The sequence below is a fragment of the Bison bison genome, unplaced genomic scaffold, assembly GCF_000754665.1.
Source record: "Bison bison bison isolate TAMUID 2011002044 unplaced genomic scaffold, Bison_UMD1.0 scf7180017864525, whole genome shotgun sequence".
In the NCBI taxonomy this organism is placed as follows: Eukaryota; Metazoa; Chordata; class Mammalia; order Artiodactyla; family Bovidae; genus Bison; species Bison bison.
This window is the reverse complement of record NW_011495076.1, coordinates 11,979,403-11,998,794: the sequence shown is the minus strand read 5'-3', so window position 1 is coordinate 11,998,794 and position 19,392 is coordinate 11,979,403. Positions and strand designations below refer to the sequence as shown.

General features: G+C 36.7%; 1 protein-coding gene across 3 annotated transcripts in view; it reads right to left on the bottom strand.

Moving 5' to 3' along the window:
• MET (MET proto-oncogene, receptor tyrosine kinase) overlaps positions 1 to 19,392 on the bottom strand; it is a 115,414-nt gene that overhangs the window by 66,437 nt on the left and 29,585 nt on the right. For all 3 annotated transcript variants that reach the window (XM_010831211.1, XM_010831213.1, XM_010831212.1), the window contains exon 2: positions 16,750 to 17,966. In XM_010831211.1, the coding sequence (XP_010829513.1) occupies positions 16,750 to 17,952 (1,203 nt within the window). In that variant the 5' untranslated portion in view covers positions 17,953 to 17,966. The remainder of the gene's footprint in view (positions 1 to 16,749; positions 17,967 to 19,392) is intronic.

The window sequence follows — 19,392 nt, the reverse complement described above, 5'->3', positions numbered from 1 at the left end:
CATTGTCTGTGTGAACTAGGGGGGATACTTAGATCTTGAAACCTCAGTTCTTCACTTGAAAAACAGAAAAACACATACCTAATAGAATTGTTTCAAGGTTTAAATGAAACAACTCCAGTGTCAGCAATATATTAAATGGTCACTTCCTTCATTCAAAAACATTTATTGAGGTCTGTGGCAGGGTGAATAGAGTTCCGCCAAAAGTCATATAGCCACCTGGAACATCAAAATGTGACCTTATTTGGAAATAGGCTCTGTCCAATTAATTAGTTAAGAATCTTGAGATGAAACACTCCTGGATTTAGTGTGAGTCCTAAGTCCAATGTCTGGTGTCTTCCTAAGGAGAAGACACAGAGAGACACACAGGGAAGGCGGCCATGTGAACATGAAGTCAGTGATTGGAGTTATGCTGCTACACCCTAAGGAATGGCTGGGACCCCCAGAACTGTAAGAGTTGTACACGGAAGGGTTTTCCCCTAGAACCTTTAGAGGGAGCATAACCTTGGCTGACATCTTCATTTCAGACTCCTGGACTCCAGAACTACAAGAGAATAAATTTCTATTGTTTTAAGTCACCAACTTTGTGGTCATTTGTTGTGGCAGTTCTAGGAAACTAATACAAAACCAGGCCATGATATTGTCCTGGATATTGGAGGATATAAAAGCAAACAAAAAAGGCGTAAGTCTATGCTCTTGTGCTTAAGAACACAAATAGTTGTTGTTATTATTACTGTTGTTGTTGGTTGGTCTACTGAGTCTTCATTGTGCCTAGAAGAAAAAGTTCAAAATTCTAATTATTTAGGTTAAGAAGCCTGTAAAATGGAAACACTCACACCTATTTCATAGAATTATCTATATATAGCAAGGTCAGACTTATTATCTAGCCACTATTATTTTTCATTATTCTTAAAGTGGGGCTTGGCACCAGTTTTATGTACAGGGTTAGGGAGCAAAAGCGGCTTTCCTAGTGGTTCAGACTAAAGAATCTGCCTGCAATGCAAGAGACCAGGGTTCAATCCCTGGGTTGGGAAGATCCCCTGGAGATGAGAATGGCTAACCACTTCAGTATTCTTGCCTGGAGAATTCCATGGATAGAGTCTGGTGGGCTATGGTCCATGGGGTCACAAAGAGTCGGACACGACTGACTAACATTTTCTTTTTTCAGAAAGCAAAAACTTGGCTTTTGAGTGCCATTGGGTTCCTATAGCATATTCTAGTTTAGTCTGTGTATTTTTTTAACCTTTTAAAAATGTAAAAACCATTGTTAACTTGCTGGGTACACAAAAACAGGTCATAGTTTGACAACCCTAGCAAATGTTTCCAAAGTCCAGCCTGTCCCCTCAATATCACTTGAAGGCAGTGTGCACGAAGGAAACAAGAGGTAGGCACATTTTTTTTGTACTTTACATTATAGCTAATTAATAATATAAAGTACAAAAGTTACTGTTGATAGCTAAGTTCTGAAAACATTGGTATAGGTAGTAAATGCTGTAAAATTAGATAAGGATGAGATCAGAGTGGGCTTAAACAGCTCATGGCAGAGGACAAAGTTGAGCCTGGCCATGACAGAAGTTGAATTAGTGAAGAGGGAAGAGAGAAATACTTGGAGCAGAATATATTTTATGTGTATGTGTATATGGATTTATATATACATGTGTACAAATGCATTTATAAATAAATGAAATAAATATACATATTTATTTTCCTCTTGAGACATTGTCAGGATTCAAAAGATGATTCAATTTTACAATGATACGGGCTTTGGAATTTTGAATGTTAAAACGTTTGCTTCTTTATCATCGTTTCCTAAGGTGATTCAGATCTGAAACAGACCAAGGCCATGTGGTTTAGGTTAGCAGCCTTCATAGTGCCTTTCAATCACCTTCATGAGTGAGAGTGATTCATTAAAAAAAAGTTGTTCCAAGGGAGGCAGATTTTAATGCTTAGTGCACAGAGATTTTCTGCTTTTATTAACAGAAAAAATTCAATGTATACTTACTCAGAGAAGTATAAGAGATATTCAAAGACAGAACAGCAGTTACCCTGCATTAACCAATAAAACAGAAGTAGTTCCACCTGAAGAATAAAAGGGCCATGGTCTGTTTATGTGTCTAACAGAGTCATGCTCAATAGAAACAGGCTGATGAACGTCTTCGTGGAGGGCCAGGAGAGGTGAAAGATGGATGAAACCAGAGTCCTTCAATTATGCCCCCAAATGTTGTTTAAACCCAGAACTGTATTCTAGCCTGCCATCTCTGTCATTATCTCTTATAACTCCTTTCCATCTTATCACTGTGCAGTGAGGCTCTTCACTCCTCTTTTCCACTTGTTCCTGCCTAAAATCTGTGGGCCACCCTTCTCACTGGCCAAGGTCCTTGAGACCCTGACAAAACTCTCTTCTAATCCGACTGCAGCTGATATCAAGGCCAAACTCAAAAAAGTTTCTCTCTGCACCAAGCATGTGCTTAAGTGCCTATGAAACAGTGCCACTGTGGAGTCTAATCCTGTGGCCATGGTAAAGGAGGTACTGAAAAAGATTTTCATGTTCAAACTTCTTTTCCTTAGCCTGTACTTTCAACTTGAAATCACAGATTGGTGATCAGTGGTGAAAAATCTATGGATTCCAAAAGCAAACTTCACGGAAGAATGTTTCTACTGGTACCACTGCTTGAGCAATAACCACCAGAAGGCTTTGCAATAAGGTCCCTCATAAAGATCATGTCACCCACACAAAGAAGATGCTCTGTTGATAGGCGTGAGAAAGCTTTAAGGAGCTCAGAGGTTACACTGTCTTTATTTTTAAATGGCTTTATTATGTCTTCCCAATTTTGGTTAAGTACAAAGTTCTAGAATTTCTGTCTATTCATCATCCTTATCTTGATCTTTTCTTTTTTCATTTTTCTCCTTTTGTTCTTTGATTCATCTTCATCTTAAACTGGTAGATGGAGGAGGGTGTGTGCATGTGAGTATGAGTGTGTGCGTGTGTGTGTGTGTATGAGTGTAAGGAAAGGGCATAGGTAATGGTGAATGGAACTTTCCAGAATTTCTTCAGTGTTCTTTAACTCTTGGAAAGTTTCCAGTTTTATCAATTAGTTTTGGGGGAAGAGAAAGAAAGCTGTTTTATCTACAGATAAGATTATTTTTGTTAATCAGCATTCTATTACATTATTTGAAATATGAGGTTTTGTCACAACTAATTGTTCTTTTGATAAATATATATTTTGTTCAAGCTATTTTGGTAGGTACTGAAGGTATGGAGGTAAAAGCTATAATCCATATCTTCAAGGAGCTATAAGGGACCAGCAAACACATTACTATGAAATATGATTAAAGATATCCTAGAAATCCTAGCAAAGAGTGCTACTGGTGTATACAGGAAAGGCAACTTACCTAGAATGATGAGTTGGGAAAAAGTTGGAGGAGGTTTTCTAGGGAAGGAAATGCCTTAATAGAGTTGTAAAAAACACGGAGAAAATGTTAACCTGGCAAAATAAGTGTCAAAGGGAAACTGAGGTAGATGAAATAATATGAGTTAAGTCAGCGTTCTGAGAGAGACTGATGAATTCTGGAAACTACAAGTATGATAAGTTGACACATATCCAATAAGGGGTTAATAATGCAAAAAAAGCATACAACTCAAAAGCAAAACAAAATATAACTTAAGAACAGGCAAAGAACCTGAATAGATATTTTTCAAAAAAAGACACATAAATGGCCAACGGGCACATGAAAAGTTGCTCAACACCATTAATCACCAGGGAAATGCAAATTAAAACCACAGTGAGATACCACCTCATACCCATCAGGATGATTATTAAAAGACAAGAGATAGCAAATACTTACTAGAATGTGAAGAAAAGGGGATTCTTGTACACCTTTGGTGGAAATGTAAACTGTTATGGTAAACAGTATGAAGGTTCCTCAAGAAATTAAAAATAGAACTATCACATGAGCCCACTTTTGAGTATATATCCAAAGGAAACAAAACCATCATCTCTAAGAGATACTTGTGCTTCCATGTTCATTGCAGAACAAGTCACAAAAGCCAAGACATGGAAACAACCTAAATGGCCATCAATGGATGAATAGAACAAGATGTGTGTGTGTGCGCGTATACACACACACACACACACACGTATACACACAAATGGATATTATTCAATCCTAAAAAAAAGAAGGAATTCCTGTCATTTGTGACAATATGTATGAACCTTGAGGGTACTATGCTAAATGGAATAAGTCAGACAAAGAAAAACAAATATTTCATTGGATCATTTATATGTAGAATTTTATTTTAAAAGTTGTATTCATAGAAACAGAGACTAGAAAAGTGGTTGCCAGGGCCGAGGGTGGTGTGGGAATAGAGAAAGTTTGGTAAAAGCATACAAACTTTCAGTGAAAAGATAAATAAGGTCTGGGATCTAATGCATAACATGGATACAATTGATAACACTGTAATGTAAAATTGAAATTTGCTAAAAGAGTAGAAAAAAGGAAAATATAAGAATGAGAGAAAATAGAAAGTTGAGAGTAGGGCAGAGTGGCAGTGGTATGCTTGAGGCATCTTGTACCAACTTACAGAGACAATTGTGAACATTTCTTCTTAATTTTTATTCAGTGACTTGAAATTGGCTTGCTGCAGGTATTTACGCAACCCAACTTGATAAAAGATCACAAATCAAGGACTTCTACTCCTCCTGTGGGTGTATTAGTTGCTCAGTTGTGTCCAACTCTTTGAGACTCCAAGGACTGTAGCCCAGCAGGCTGCACTGTCCATGGAATTTTCCAGGCAAGAATACCGGAGTGGGTAGGCATTCCCTTCTTCAGAGGATCTTTCTGACCCAAGGATCGAACCTGGATCTCCTGCACTGTAGGTGATTCTTTACTGCTGAACCACTGGGAAAGCCTGGCCCGAGTTAAACATTTGCCAGATCACCACTGAGTGTGAAGGAAGACAAGGAAGACCAGGAAATAGCCAGGGTCAAGGTAAGAAACCCCTTGAATACCACACTGGAGAGTGTGGACCTCACACTGAAACCACTGGGGAACCCTCAAATTACTTTTAAGGGATGCAGTTACATACATGGGTTGGCTTTCAAGAAAGATTACTTACTCCAAGAGCAGTCTGGAACCATTCAGACTACTTGGGGACGAAGATGGAGCCAGGGAGATCTAGTCTTATCTTATTGGTATCATTTTCAACAGATGAATAAAAACAAAACCTGTACAGAATGACAGTATACACTTTTCTGTTTCTGCTTTGGGTATACACAGAAGGAGAGAAGAAGTAAAGATTTTCAAAGTTCATGTTTACTATGACCAGGTTTTCTTCTAGAGAAGGCACAGAAGAAACAGACTTAATTAGGTCATGCTAATGAAGACGGTTTAGATAGGTGAAATAATTTCTTTGGAAATATTATTTCTTGATTAAATAGGTGCTGTTAGTTGCACCGGAACCAGCAGCTGGTTATGGTACTTAAGAAGGTCTTAAATAAGGTTAGTGCACTGAACGAGAATGTCAACATGGGTTAATGAGTGAGAGAAGCTGTGTAAACTATTACTTAATCTCAACAGAGAGTTTCCTGAGCCTTCGGGGACTGAGCTGAGGTTGATAGACAAGAATAAGGTTAGAAGGAAACAGAACATTAAACAAACAATAGTTCAGTTAAACTTGTGATTCACCTGGAATTTAGAAAGCTGTGCTAGTAGCAAAAAAAGGTAAGAGGAAGCTATGTCAACATTGTTATTAAAATAATTGTCCAGTAACTCACTGGATCGGAGATTTTATTACATATTGGCAGAGAAAATAGAAAAATTGACTGTTTCTTAACCAGTTCTTGAACACCAGTTTATAGAGTATTAAATAAGGCACCAGGAGCTCTAACAGCTGGCTGTAAGGGCCCAGAGAGTACAGGGAGAACTTTAATATCTAAAGCTCACACAAATACTAAATTAATATTTACTTATGAAAATTTAGGTGTTTACTTTTCAAATCTTTAATAATCCTTTTTTCATGAGTTCATGTTCATTCAACTGGCTTGTTATCTTATCATTAGTGTGATAAGATACTCAATATCACATAGTTCACACCATGGCTACCCTAGATCCTATAATTTGGAGGGTTTTGTTTTTTTTTTTTTTAATATAGAATTTTCTTTTGTTAGGTATGGTAAAGTCCTGGTGTATATTTTCCCAGGATCTGTAACTGTGTCATAAAAGATGAACTTCAAATTTTCAACACTAAAGTGACTATGTTTTCCTGTGTGCTGCTGCTGCTGCTAAGTCACTTCAGTTGTGTCTGACTCTGTGCAACCCCATAGATGGCAGCCCACCAGGCTCCCCCGTCCCTGGGATTCTCCAGGCAAGAACACTGGAGTGGGTTGCCATTTCCTTCTCCAATGCAGGAAAGTGAAAAGTGAAAGTGAAGTCACTCAGTCGTGTCCAACTCTTAGCGACCCCATGGACTGCAGCCTACCAGGCTCCTCCGTCCATGGGATTTTCCAGGCAAGAGTACTGGAGTGGGGTGCCATTGCCTTCTCCAATATTTTCATGTGTAGAATCCACTAAAAACAAATGGACGTAGGACAGGAGGCCTGCAGTCAATTACTACACCACCAAACCCCATACCCAGGATCATAAAAAGTGTTGTTTGCCTAAAAATCTGAAACTGCTGTTTATGTTTTCATAACTGTTTGATTCTAAAAGAGTAGATAGATAGATACCATTACTGTCAAAATTTACCATATCATTTTTAAAAGCAGGCACATATTTTAGTCCTTCCACTTTGTACATGCCAAAACCCTGAACTTTGACATTTCAATATTAATTACAAGTAGTACTTACTATTGTTAAACCACCACTTAAATACTATTCATCATTCTGCAAACACTGACTAGTATCCCTATTAGTCAGTAACAGAATTGATCTTGTGCTTTGTCTGCCCAGTTCTACTTGGAATTAGTACTTTTCCTCTGACTCTTCTGAAATGAGAGTGAGTTTAGTTGAGAGTATAAAATACTGTGTATTTTTTCCCCACATCAGCTCTAAATCCAATGCAACTGGTGTTTTTCAAATTAGAGATATTTCTCAATTACTCTTACTAATATATTTACTGATTCTTGTTTACCATGATGTTGGAGCCACAGATAAATTTATATTTGATGAATCATCAGGAATATTATATTATAAATTCTTCTTTATTAATTTAATTCAGTTCCTTTAGTACCAGGATCACCTAACTTGACCTCATATTCACCTCTGTTATTGCACTGTAGAATATTTCAGTGTCTTAGACCTTCTCAGATTAGTGAAAACATGAAGAAAAATAATTTCACATCCCTAATATTTTCTGAGGTTTTGTATAAACCATACTCACAAGGTACTCTTATAAACAATCTCTTAACATTCAAAATTCTGGTCACTTTACTGGAAAATAAACAGTCCTCTGCCTGTAATTATAGCCTTCAGGAAGGGGCAAGCCAGTGACCTCTCTGACTTGTAGGCACAGGAATAAGCCCTAAAGAATAAATGGCTCCTATTCCCTCATCTTTTCCCTTGGCAAACTCTACTTCATTCAGGGCCAAACAAATGTGAACAAAGTGAACAATGCAAAAGTGAGAATTTCTTTCTACTTTTCATACATATTTTTTCACCTGCATTGCAAATATTTGCGATGTGCAGAGATGACAAAAACAATGCTTCTTGTGATCCAGTCACAAAAATGTATTTGTTGATTTTACCAGGACTTTTATCCAAACACTGTAGCAAATCAGATGGTCTCTCTTTACTGTGCAAATTTTTTGGAAGACAAATTTTTTGTCAAAATCAACACTATTGTCTATGATCTGCAAGGCACATCCTTAGGTACAAAAAAGCATGACAAAGTGCCTAAGGCAAACTTATTTAGATATTTGCAGAATTAAATATATACAGATAAACATGACTATCATGAAAGAAAAAGGCAGTATGTGTCTGTAGCCAGAGATGCATTAGAACTACAGCACATGCCCATGTACATGCTCATGTACACTCAGCAGGTGCCCATGATATCTCATGAGTCCTTGGGAACACTTGTCTCTCACTTGGCCCTCAAGGCCACATTATTCTCATGAGAAGGAAATGGTGTAAATGGATGTAGTTGTGTAGAGGACAGTCCACAGATGCAGAAAGACAATGAGGCTCAGCATCACATTCCTTTCAATTCCATCAACTTTTACAACTTTGACAGTCTCAAAAGAGCTTATTTTGTGTATTTTCATAATTCTATGACTATTTTTTTTTTGTCATAGGACTTACTGGTAACAGGACAATCCTATCTGTCCCTAAGAAACATGGATTTTTCTGATGAGTAGGGTCCTAAATGTTGGCCACAGAAGAAAGAAGAGGGGGAGAAGAAAGAAACAACTTTGACAGATACAAGAAATTTCTGTTTTCAAAGAAGGTGATTAAAGTGATAGGCTATGAGAGGCAGTGAAAATGAGTGCTATCTAAATTATGTCCTTAGCTTCTAGAAATCCACACATTATCTTCTTCATAATAAGAATTATTAATACTTAGCAAAAAGTGACAATTTCTTAGAAACCAAAGAAAAGACAAAGTTCGGAAACACTGACAACTTTTTTTAAAAAAGAGAAAGTGTTTAAAAAGTTAAATTCTCCAGCACAGTTTTACTTCTTGTGATAGATTTTTCTACGTTTAAAGTAATATGCACTTACAGTCAGAACCCATTTCAAAAAGCCGCAGCATGTAGTTAAGACAACAAACTTATGATATAGGTAATGGCTATCAGTTTGTTAAAAACTGGCTATGTACTTGACCATGCAATAAAGACATAATTGCTTTTTCTAAAATTCTGAGCTTTATGTAAGTTAACTTTTAGTTTCATGAAAAAGTAAACTTTCACCTCTTCAAGCTGGCCTTTTGTGACTATACTACCAAATTTAGATCTTCCTCTTCATTTGCATTCACAGATGCCTATTTCCCTTACACTGTATTTCATAAATTATCAGTATGTATTTGTTTGCTGGTATGACTGTTTATTGTCATCTCCTCTCCCAGCAGGTTTGCTTCATAAAGGCAAGAACCAGGCCTATATCACTCATTATTTTAAGGCCAGTAGGGTTAGACAGTCAGTAAATTTCTGTTGAATTTTTTATTGATTCTTAGTTGTATGAATAAGTCCTTTCCTCTGTCTCTTGAAGAAAACAAAGATTACAAGTTTTCGGCCGTTTTAGGCATTGAATGAAATGGTTAGGCTTCTGCTACTTGGTTTAAACTAATAAAATGAATGAACAAGCATGTAATGTAATTAGCTTAAAATAAATGGAAAATGTTGCACATTTTATTACCAAGATAATTTTTAGAGATATTCATTTTTACTATTGACTGCCATTGCATTAGTGCTTGTAATCTGCTTAGTGCATTAGCACTAAATACTATTGATTCACTCAGAGCTAACATACCAATTTAATCTTTGTATTTTTCCCATTTCCTTGGGTAGCACTTTTCCTGTAGTTTAGTTTGTAGACTAGTTGCTAGAGGCAAGTGTTAAATGGATTTTAAATTTGAAATGTCATCAGAAAATTTAGTATCATATGGATTTACATTTTTTGGTACATGGACTCAAATTCTAGCAAATCATGAGACAGCCATATATTTTGAGATGACAACTCAGCAACTTAATTTTTGTAGTATCAGTTCTAGAAGAGAATGCTTTACAAATCAAAACTGACCTCAATTCATGCCTTTACCTACAGCATCATTTGAAATATCACCATTTTAATGTCCTTTGATTGATGAACATTTTGGTGATTTATCCAAATCAAACAACTGAAGTCAGACTTTAGTCTGAATTAATTATTTTTTTGTTTTATAGTTAGATACTGTTCATAAAACACCTCCATTACTGAACATCAAGAATAGTTAAAACAAGCCTTATTCTATATTAGCAAGCATTTATAATATATTTTTTTGTTCTCTTGTTGAGAAACAAGAGAGTATGAGGTATTTTTGCAGTATAGAAGGAAGACACACTTTATCTGCTCTACCTTAGCCTAGGTCTAGGGTGAAGTGCAGGAAGCCTCTTTTCCAAGGCTTTTACTTAGCAAGTCATTCATATGCAAATGAACAATTTTAGATAGAGGAAGAATGCATAATGAGCAGACTGGAATGTATCCAGGATCCTAGAATCATTTACCACATTCACTATTATATTTTTTAAAAAATAAAAGGAGTATTAATGATATCAAGAGTAGCTGAACACTTGGTTCATTTCCCTGATAAATGAGCCCTTTGCAGCCCTCTCTGGACACTGGAGATGTGACTTACAGCACATATCTGGGCACTGAGTCATCCTGAACTCCGGGTGCCCACTGACTCAGTATCTGTGCCAACCTATGAATAAGCAATGGCAGAAATTCCTGGTGGGTCTTCTATCCAATTTATGACAGCTCCTCATTTTTCTTATTAGAGGAGATAATAATGCAGGATGGAATGTCATCAATAAGACAGAAGTCTGAAGGAAGGATGTAACATTCAAAATTTGATACATTATGTGGAATAAAAAATCCATGATTACTCAAGGAGGTGAATATTCTTATCAAAATGTGAAGTCTCATATGCTTTTAGAAGTCTCTAATCATGTGGTGGTATGGCAATAATGTATGTACCAGAGCTGTAGCTTCAGAATATTATCACTTCAACTTTTCAAAGACCAACTTTAGGATTTATTTTTTTGCCCGAACTCCTTATTGTTTGCTCAATTAATTTAATGAAGCGAATCTCCACGTAGAAATCAACTACTTAAATAAAAGATCACACAACTTGCTTCAAAGGACATTGAGAAAAATGAAGAATTAATTTATAATGCATGTCGCACAGTTAACGCATAAATACCCATGTACAGGTGGGAAATATTGTCAGTCACATTCTGAATTGATATAATTCACAGGTTAAACCTATTTACAGTTTTGGTGATAGTCTCAGTGTTAACTGTGTTTCTTTGTTTAACTTATTTCAAACGTCATGTCTTTGTTTTTTCATTCTTTCCTAGGGTGTGCTCCCTGTGCGACCCCACAGACGGCAGCCCACCAGGCTCCCCCGTCCTACCTGCGAATAAACTACAAAATGGTTTAAAGAAGGGTTATCAGGAGGATGAGAAAAAAGCAAAGATCTTTAATGGCTCACTCTGTAACATGTTTTCTAATACCCCAATGGTATGCCCTGTGATCTCAGTGTTACAAAATTCTGGAAAGAAAATAATTTTAAATTCCTCTTAATAAAATAATGCAATGTAGTACATTTCATGTGACAGACAACATGGAAAATTCAACTAAGTCAGGGAGCAGCAACTCCCTGAGCCTGAGAGACAATAAAGAAGAGTTTACAGAAGGAAAGGAATCAAGTGTATAGAATTTCTACTTAGATTTTTTTTTTTAAAGTAGATTGAATCCTTAGATGTCAAGGATTTTCTTTCTTGCAAGATTTTGCTTTGGTAATCTATTACATTTGGCATATGGCCAAGACGTTTAGTGTGTTTAGAATGAAGAATCCTCAATAGCATTTTACATATAGGATAACATTCTCTCATTTTGAAGCACAGGAAGTAAAAAAACCCTGAAATCTGACTTCACATTTTTCATCCCTAATACGAAATGTGTTCTCTTGAGAGTGCTAGACTGTTTAAATAAGCATGCCAAACCAGTATAATTATATGGATGTTACTTGTAACACTGACTCCACATTTCCAGTTCAAATGGTGTGGTATGGGAGATAATAGATATATAGCCTATAAAGAGTTATAAATCTTTGTTTATTTTATTAAATATTATGAGACATGCCCTGAGGATGACAGATCAATAATGGTCCTTGTGGTTTCCTGATGGAAGGCTGCAATTATTTTCTTCCATTACAACTTAAATGTAACCCAATTTTACTCATCTATCATCTTTATAATAGTAATAAAGAAACATCACCATATGTTTATTTTTATGCCTATTCCTATTACCCCTTGTTTGCATCTTGTTTTGATTTTGTTTTCATTCAAAACTGTTCTAATCATTTTGCTTTCTTCCTTTGATGCCTCTGAGTGGTGACCCTTTAACTTTGGCACTCTGAAACGGAGATGGAAAATTACTACTTTAAGTTTCCTTTATTTTGGGAAGCAGTTGGCTACTCTTTGAATTTGAGTATAAATGATGTTTAAAAACAAGGAAGCTTGGTACAAACAACCTTGAGGTTGACTTTTTCTAAAATTTCATTATCTGCAAATTCTTGAACATATAACTTAAGCATAACATAAGCATTGTACTTTATAATGCCATAGGAAGTTAGAATTAAGGTCAGGGAAAGGAGCACCTTATACCTTCTAGACTGACTACACAGCACAATTCTGATCCAGTTGTCCTTCTCGTCACCCTCCAAACCACCACCACTCCCATATCTCCTTTTTGCCTTTTGAAACTGTTAAGTATTCAGGAGGACTTACACAAATTAAACATTAGAGGTGGTCACTCATAACAGTCAGCCAGGGAAGTAAAAGACTCTCAAGAGCAATAGAACCAGAATGTGCCTCTTCCAGAAAACAATCCAGTAATTTGAATTTGACTTTCTTTACACAAATACCCCTTACAATGAGAGCTATTACTTATAATGTACCAAGGACAAAGTTAGAGCCTCTTATAAACATTGTTGCACTTGTCCATACCATAGTCCTGCATGGAGGAAAATGGGTTCATTGGATTTAAATAATGCTCTCAGGACAGGCTGGAGAAGGCAATGGCAAACCCACTCCAGTACTCTTGCCTGGAAAATTCCATGGACGGAGGAGCCTGGTAGGCTGCGGTCCATGGGGTCGCAAAGAGTCAGACACGACTGAGCAACTTCACTTTCACTTTTCACTTTCATGCATTGGAGAAGGAAATGGCAACCCACTCCAGTGTTCTTGCCAGGTGGGCTGCTGTCTATGGGGTCGCACAGAGTCAGACACAACTGAAGTGACTTAGCAGTAGCAGCAGCTCAGGACAGGCAGATAGAAAATCATGGGGTACAAGTTTGAATCCAGATCTCTTGTTCCATGAGATTGTGCTGCCTCCCAACTAGCTAAATTCATGATTATCTTATGTGCCAGGTACTTTATATTTATTATCCCATGTTTTTATAGAAAGCCTGAGAAGTAGGTATTGCTATCTGCATGTTACAAATGAGGAGACTGAGGCTCTAAGAATTAGGTAATGTGGAAGAAGTTACACGGGTGGCACATAGGAGACGAGGGCTTCCAACCAGGTGACTCTGACACCAAATTGCATGCTTTTCCCATTTAAATGATCAATCACTGGTCATTAAGATGACCAAGATATTGGTAAAAATATTTGCTACAAGTCTATTTATGTTCTTTCAAATGCTTATATGTAAAATAAAACTTTGATATTGGTATTGCAAGAGAAAGTATAATGTCATAACTATTTTTTAGATAGGTGAGAGATATTTCAAAGACCCCTTTTTCATTTCAACTTGGATTAAAAATCTTTCAAAACACATAATTCTACTTCTGTTAATAAGTATACTGTAATTTAGGGAACAGGATCTTTGCTGATTTGAGGACAAAACATTCCTTTATTCAATATTGATTATTTGGAAGAAATTAGGCCAATGTATACTGATCCTAGTTTTTTCCCTGGAATAACTGTCATGTTACTAAATCTCTTATATGACACTGTTGGATATCCAATCAATGTGCTTAGAGTGAATTTTTAATAGTTTATCCCAAAATAGAAGATGAAGGGTTTTTTTTAATGCCCAAATTTGGGGATTTTCCAAGTCTCCAGATTATGTAGCATTTTCTCAGTTACTTTATGTTGAATAACAATGTACCGTTTAGGGAACACACATTAACCTAAAACAACTTCAATCAATACTAATTTAGAATGCTTACAGTGGTTGAATGATGAATGCGTAAAAAGGGCAGTAAAGACTTTTAACCAAAGATTTAATTATTTGTGGATGTGGAATCTCATAATTCTAAAAGGTAGAAATCACTGTGAACAAACCCTTTAGCAGTCACTTTCAAAAGCAACAAAGAAAACGGTTACACTATAAAGATGAAGAACTAATAGTCAACGCTAATAGTACATGAATGGATATCTGTGGCGTGGGATAAGTTTCCAGAAACAGCATCATATGAGGAATCAACGAGTTTTGAAGTACAAATAACTAAGAGGTGAAGACGACCTGCTCTGGAAACTATCAGGTAACTCGAAAGAGGGTTTTAGTGATGTCATCAGTATGAGAAGATGTATATGAAAGTCTGCACATATACTTTTATAAAATGTGAGAGTGGAAAAAGCAACATAATACATGATCTAAAATAAGCAAGTCAGGTCTGATACTGCTGCTGGACCCTTAAAACCTAAAAGACCCTTTCCTGGTGCTCTGTCTGATCCTGTGATAGAGATACAGTTTGTACAGGGCAGAAGCTCAAGGAGAGCCAGAAAACCCCTGCTGCTGCGAACATGCTCTCAAAGCCTCAGTGGAAAGTTAGCGCTGCAGCTTTCTTTGTCCACAGAGCACACAATGGTTCCTCTATAAAGATCTGATCGATTAGACATGTTAATAACAAAACTATAATATATGTATCTATTCACTAAATGTTATGCCAAAATAAAAACTCAGTTCCAGGAAATTGTTGGGTCACCTGATATCTCTGCCAAGTAAATTTGCCAAGACAAAATGGAGTAGTTGTGTTGCTTAGAGTCTTTCCAAACTAATTTGATCCTGTAAATCATTTGGTTTTGTGTGAGTAATGGCTCTAGGTGCCTTCATTTTAAGATGAAGCTGGGAAATGTCTGTATGCTGGTTACTGGAACAACCTGAGGTCCTTCTGTGGTGGGTATATGAAAACTGAGAACGTGGGTAGTTTCATTCTTGGAAGAATTCTGACCTTCAGTAACCAGAAAAGATAAACAGGCAAATAAATGAAGAGATTTGAAGGTATTTGTCTTTATGGAATTTGGCTAGTATTAAAGTTGGCTTCCTTTGTGAGAAGACTATGTTGGCAAGTTTCATCTTGTTTCCCACAAGAATTTTTGCGATGGGAGTGATAATAGTTTCAGGTGTGGTTGGTGCATTTTGGGCATTTTTCCTGGGTGATAAAACTGACCTGAATTTCATTGGGTAATCCTGCCTTTTTGTTCCTCTTGGAACACTAAAAATGTCAAACGGGTAGGATAAAGTTCAGCTGTGTTTTGAGAATTTCTAGAATTGATAAATACTTTTATATCTGGGGTTTGAAATGTACAAAATAAAGCAAAGAGATAAGATATCAATATATCCTTGTAAGGTAAAGTCTCTTTAGTTTTCAACAAATTTACACAAGATTTAAATAACAAAGTCATGTGCTTTAGAGGCCCTGCAGGAATTTCCAGTTGACTCATTTCTAAACTTGTGTTTCTGAAGCAATTTATTGGATGCAGGAAAAGTGTTTTCTCTGAAATACTATTAATATTACACTTTTATTTCCTAATTCCCAGGTTTCTGAAAGTTTTTTTGTTTCCTTTCATTCTTTTGCATTTTCTAGTAAGGAAAAGGGGTAGCCTCATGAGCAATCCCATTGCTTCTCACAGATTTTGCCACACATATTAAAATGTATTCAGGGAGAAATAAGTCTTAGTTGGAATTTATATGTATGTATATTATGTATATTCATAGACTTTCGAGAGGAAAGGAAGTAAGTTATGGCTTTAGTTCACTGAAAGATGGATTCATTTTCTCCGAAGCATTTTTCTAACTTTATAAATAAACTACGTAGAGTTTCCATCTGGAGAAGTATCCTAGACATTTCAGCAAAAGTAAAACAAACGTTTCTGAATTCATATGTCCTTGGTACCCATCTGCAAATTATATACTTCCTTTTATCAAGGACATGTGTAATGTTCTTCCTGCTTGCAATTATAACCTTTACCACTTAGACTGAAAACTGTTAAGAGTAAGGGAGATGTACATTTTCAAAGTCAGGTGTCTTTAGAAAAGCTATACCATTTTTTCATCCAATTATGATCATAGTGGTCCTTAGGTTAGGAGGCATAGCAAGTCTGTAATGTTCAAATCTGGGTCCCCACCAAGAAAGCGCAAGGCCACAATGGACTCCCAATTTGATGTTCTTCCTCTCAATTTGATGCTAGCCCTAAATGATCTGATGACCAGCAGGATAAATCCTCTGGGTATAACTGGTAGCCTTTACTATATTTAAATCAAAGCAACAAAGAATTTCCCTAACAGTTCCTGTGAAAATACCATTTTATGTTGTATAAACAATCATCAATCAAAATATTTATATCTATAGACATTGAATGTCAACCAGGTGAAAAGCACCAAATCAGAACTTGGTAGATACATGCCCATTCAAGTAGGACTTCAGGCATTGAAGCCAAGATCCAAAGGAGGAATCTGAGAGCAAAAATTTCCTCTATAGTTTTCTAATTAATTCAGAGAAGCATATTAGTGCACTTAAAAATGTTTAATGTATCAACATTCTAGAAGAGTTTTCTGTTTGTTTTTAGTTAAGTTTCTTTAAGTAAAGCCAAGAATATAGACAATTCATACATCAGTAAGAGAATGGGACCTCATTAAAAAAAAAGCCTTTAACACCTACAATTAAGCATCTTGTTCTAAATGCTATTAATATTACACTTTTAGGCTGGTACCTATTCTGACATGTGCCTCATAATTTGCAAGTAGGAAACCTGTGTGACTTACCCTATTGAAGCAGTGTTCATGGTTGGGGCCATAAAAGTGCTGGAGACATCTCACATTGTTTTTGTTGACGATTTTGTTGAAGAACTCATTGACATATTTGACAGGGAATGCACAGACAGCAGAACGATTCATTGGTTCTGAGGAATCTGGCTTGCTTTGTGCAAACACCCCGTACAGAATGTCATCATTCAGGCTGGCACCTATTTGCCTAGCAAGCTGAGCCCCTGGCTTACTGACATATGCAGCTTGGAGAATATTAAACACTTCCTGCTTTGTGGATCTCTTTCTTCTCTTTTCCGTCAGAATACACTCCAGAGGCATTTCCATGTACGAATGCAATCCAGAGTCTGCGGAACAGAACCTGATTATTCTTGTGTGAAAAGTCTGAGCATCTAGAGTTTCCCGCTGGACCGTCAAAAAGTAAATAAAATGGTTGCTTTCAAAGGCGTGGACATACTTAATGGGGTAGGAATCTCGGAGTTCAGGTAGAACATCAATATAGGATTGGTCTGTCAAAAACTTAAAACCATCTTGTGTTTCCTTTAGCCTTCTCACCGATATCGAGTGCAATATATAATCTGGAAGGTAAGAAGAATTTATGGTATTGCCCACGAAGAAGTTGATGAATCGATCCTTTTCAGACAGTAGGACTTTGGTTCCCAGGGCACTCACCACACAGTCAGGACACTGGTTGGTCTCTTCGTCTGCCTGAGGAGAGTACATGCAGTGAACCTCCGACTCTATGTCTGCAGTATTGTTGGGTGGAAGGACGTGTCGCTGGCAGGTCCCTCTGTGGACACTGCCACAGCTAATGAGTTGATCATCATAGTACGTGTCAACAAGCAGAGCCATGTTGATGTTATCTTTCCAAACACCACCTGATAAATTGGCTTTATGGCTGCAGTCCTGACATGGGAAACAATCTGGGTGTTCCAGCACAGGCCCAGTCTTGTACTCAGCAACCTTCTGAAGGTCTTTGTCATTTAAAACGTAAATGTAGTTAACGGCACCGAGGTAAATGTGATGTTTGTGCAAAACAACATTCTGAATGGATGTTTCTGCAGTGAAGTTAGGAAGCTGATATTGCATGTTCACATTCATCCTGGACTTTACTAGTGCCTCTTTACACTCCCCATTGCTCTTCTGCACGAAGGTAAACAGAAGCACAAGAATGCCAGGTGCAAGCACAGCAGGGGCCTTCATGGTGAGAATTTTATCTGCCAAAAGACGTTCAAGGCGAGAGCAGTTTAGTTGTCATTAGAAACAAAGAAGAAGAAACTGAGAGAACTATACCAGTTAGACTGTTAGAAACACATCTTCCTAACTGGAATTTTTACATTGAGTGAAAACAAAAAACTCTAGCTGACTTCACATAAAGATGCATTGTGCAGTTGGACATGACTTTACATTGTTTTAATTTTAGAACTCAAGCCACAAACAAGTAATTTTAGAGAACCATTATAAGATGCAAACAATGTTCTGTATTAAGAACGATACAACAACTAAGTTAGACTCATTCAGCAGTGAAGTCAGAAAAATAGCACATTTCTTTCTTAACCCCTTGCTGGTTGTTTCATGTGGTTTAATATCTGTGGTTAATGACTAGGGTGATATTTAAACTTTCTCAGTTAGTCAAGTAAAGGAACTGTGGTTCAGATTCATTTACTCTACAAATCACAGCAGGCATTGTTTCCTTGGGAGCATGTAGAATTACTAAGCTAAATTTAGCTTCCTTTTGGAAGAAAACAATCATAAATTCTAGAAGCAATATGATCACATGCTGTTTATAGGATTTTGTGTGCAGAGAAAAGGTATGGTTATAATTTGGCTATAATTGACCTATTGTTTTGGATAGGCAAATGCTTAACTTAATAATGTAAGATCACTGGGAATGTAAAAACAGCAAGCTTAAAATGTATAAAATATAATCTTTAGGACTAAAATGCTGGAATTATTTCTCAGGGAAAAACAACATATTGTTCATTACCAAGTCAAAAGCTATTTAGTTAAAAGAACGTTATTTTAACATTCCATTTTATGTGCACGGACAGTATTTCTACTAGGAAGCATGAGTGGACTTGTTATTCAGGTTTTAAAAACTGAAGGTGCACATTGTGAGTTCTACTTATAATAGTTACAGGCAGGTTTGGAAAAGAGAGGTCTTAGAAGCAGAAACCAAATGGCTACTACTTCCTCTTCATTTTAAAAAATGTGAAATTCTGACAGGACAAAAGGAGTCTCCAAAAACATACTGGGCATTGTAATTATGCCAAAGACTAATTCGAGGTCCATAGAAACACAACAGAATTCACTGTGCATGGCTCTGTGCTTGCAGTTTGGGAAATGGGACATGGCACTTACCCTTCAGTGAACTTACACTGAAGCTGAGATATGATACACATATGAAAATTACTATAGTGCATGCTATTATGATTTTCTGTATAGCAAAAACCAGAAGCTAAAAGCATCAAGAGAGGAAAGTATGACCTGTACTTGGGATGACTATGATCATGAGAAATATGGACAAGTCCAATATGTTTGAGATCCAGAAGAAAAGGACAATGCCTGTTTGGCTCATCACTCCATCTCATGGGCTTCATACAGAGCCTAGACCAAAGAAGGTGTTCAATAAATATATGTTGA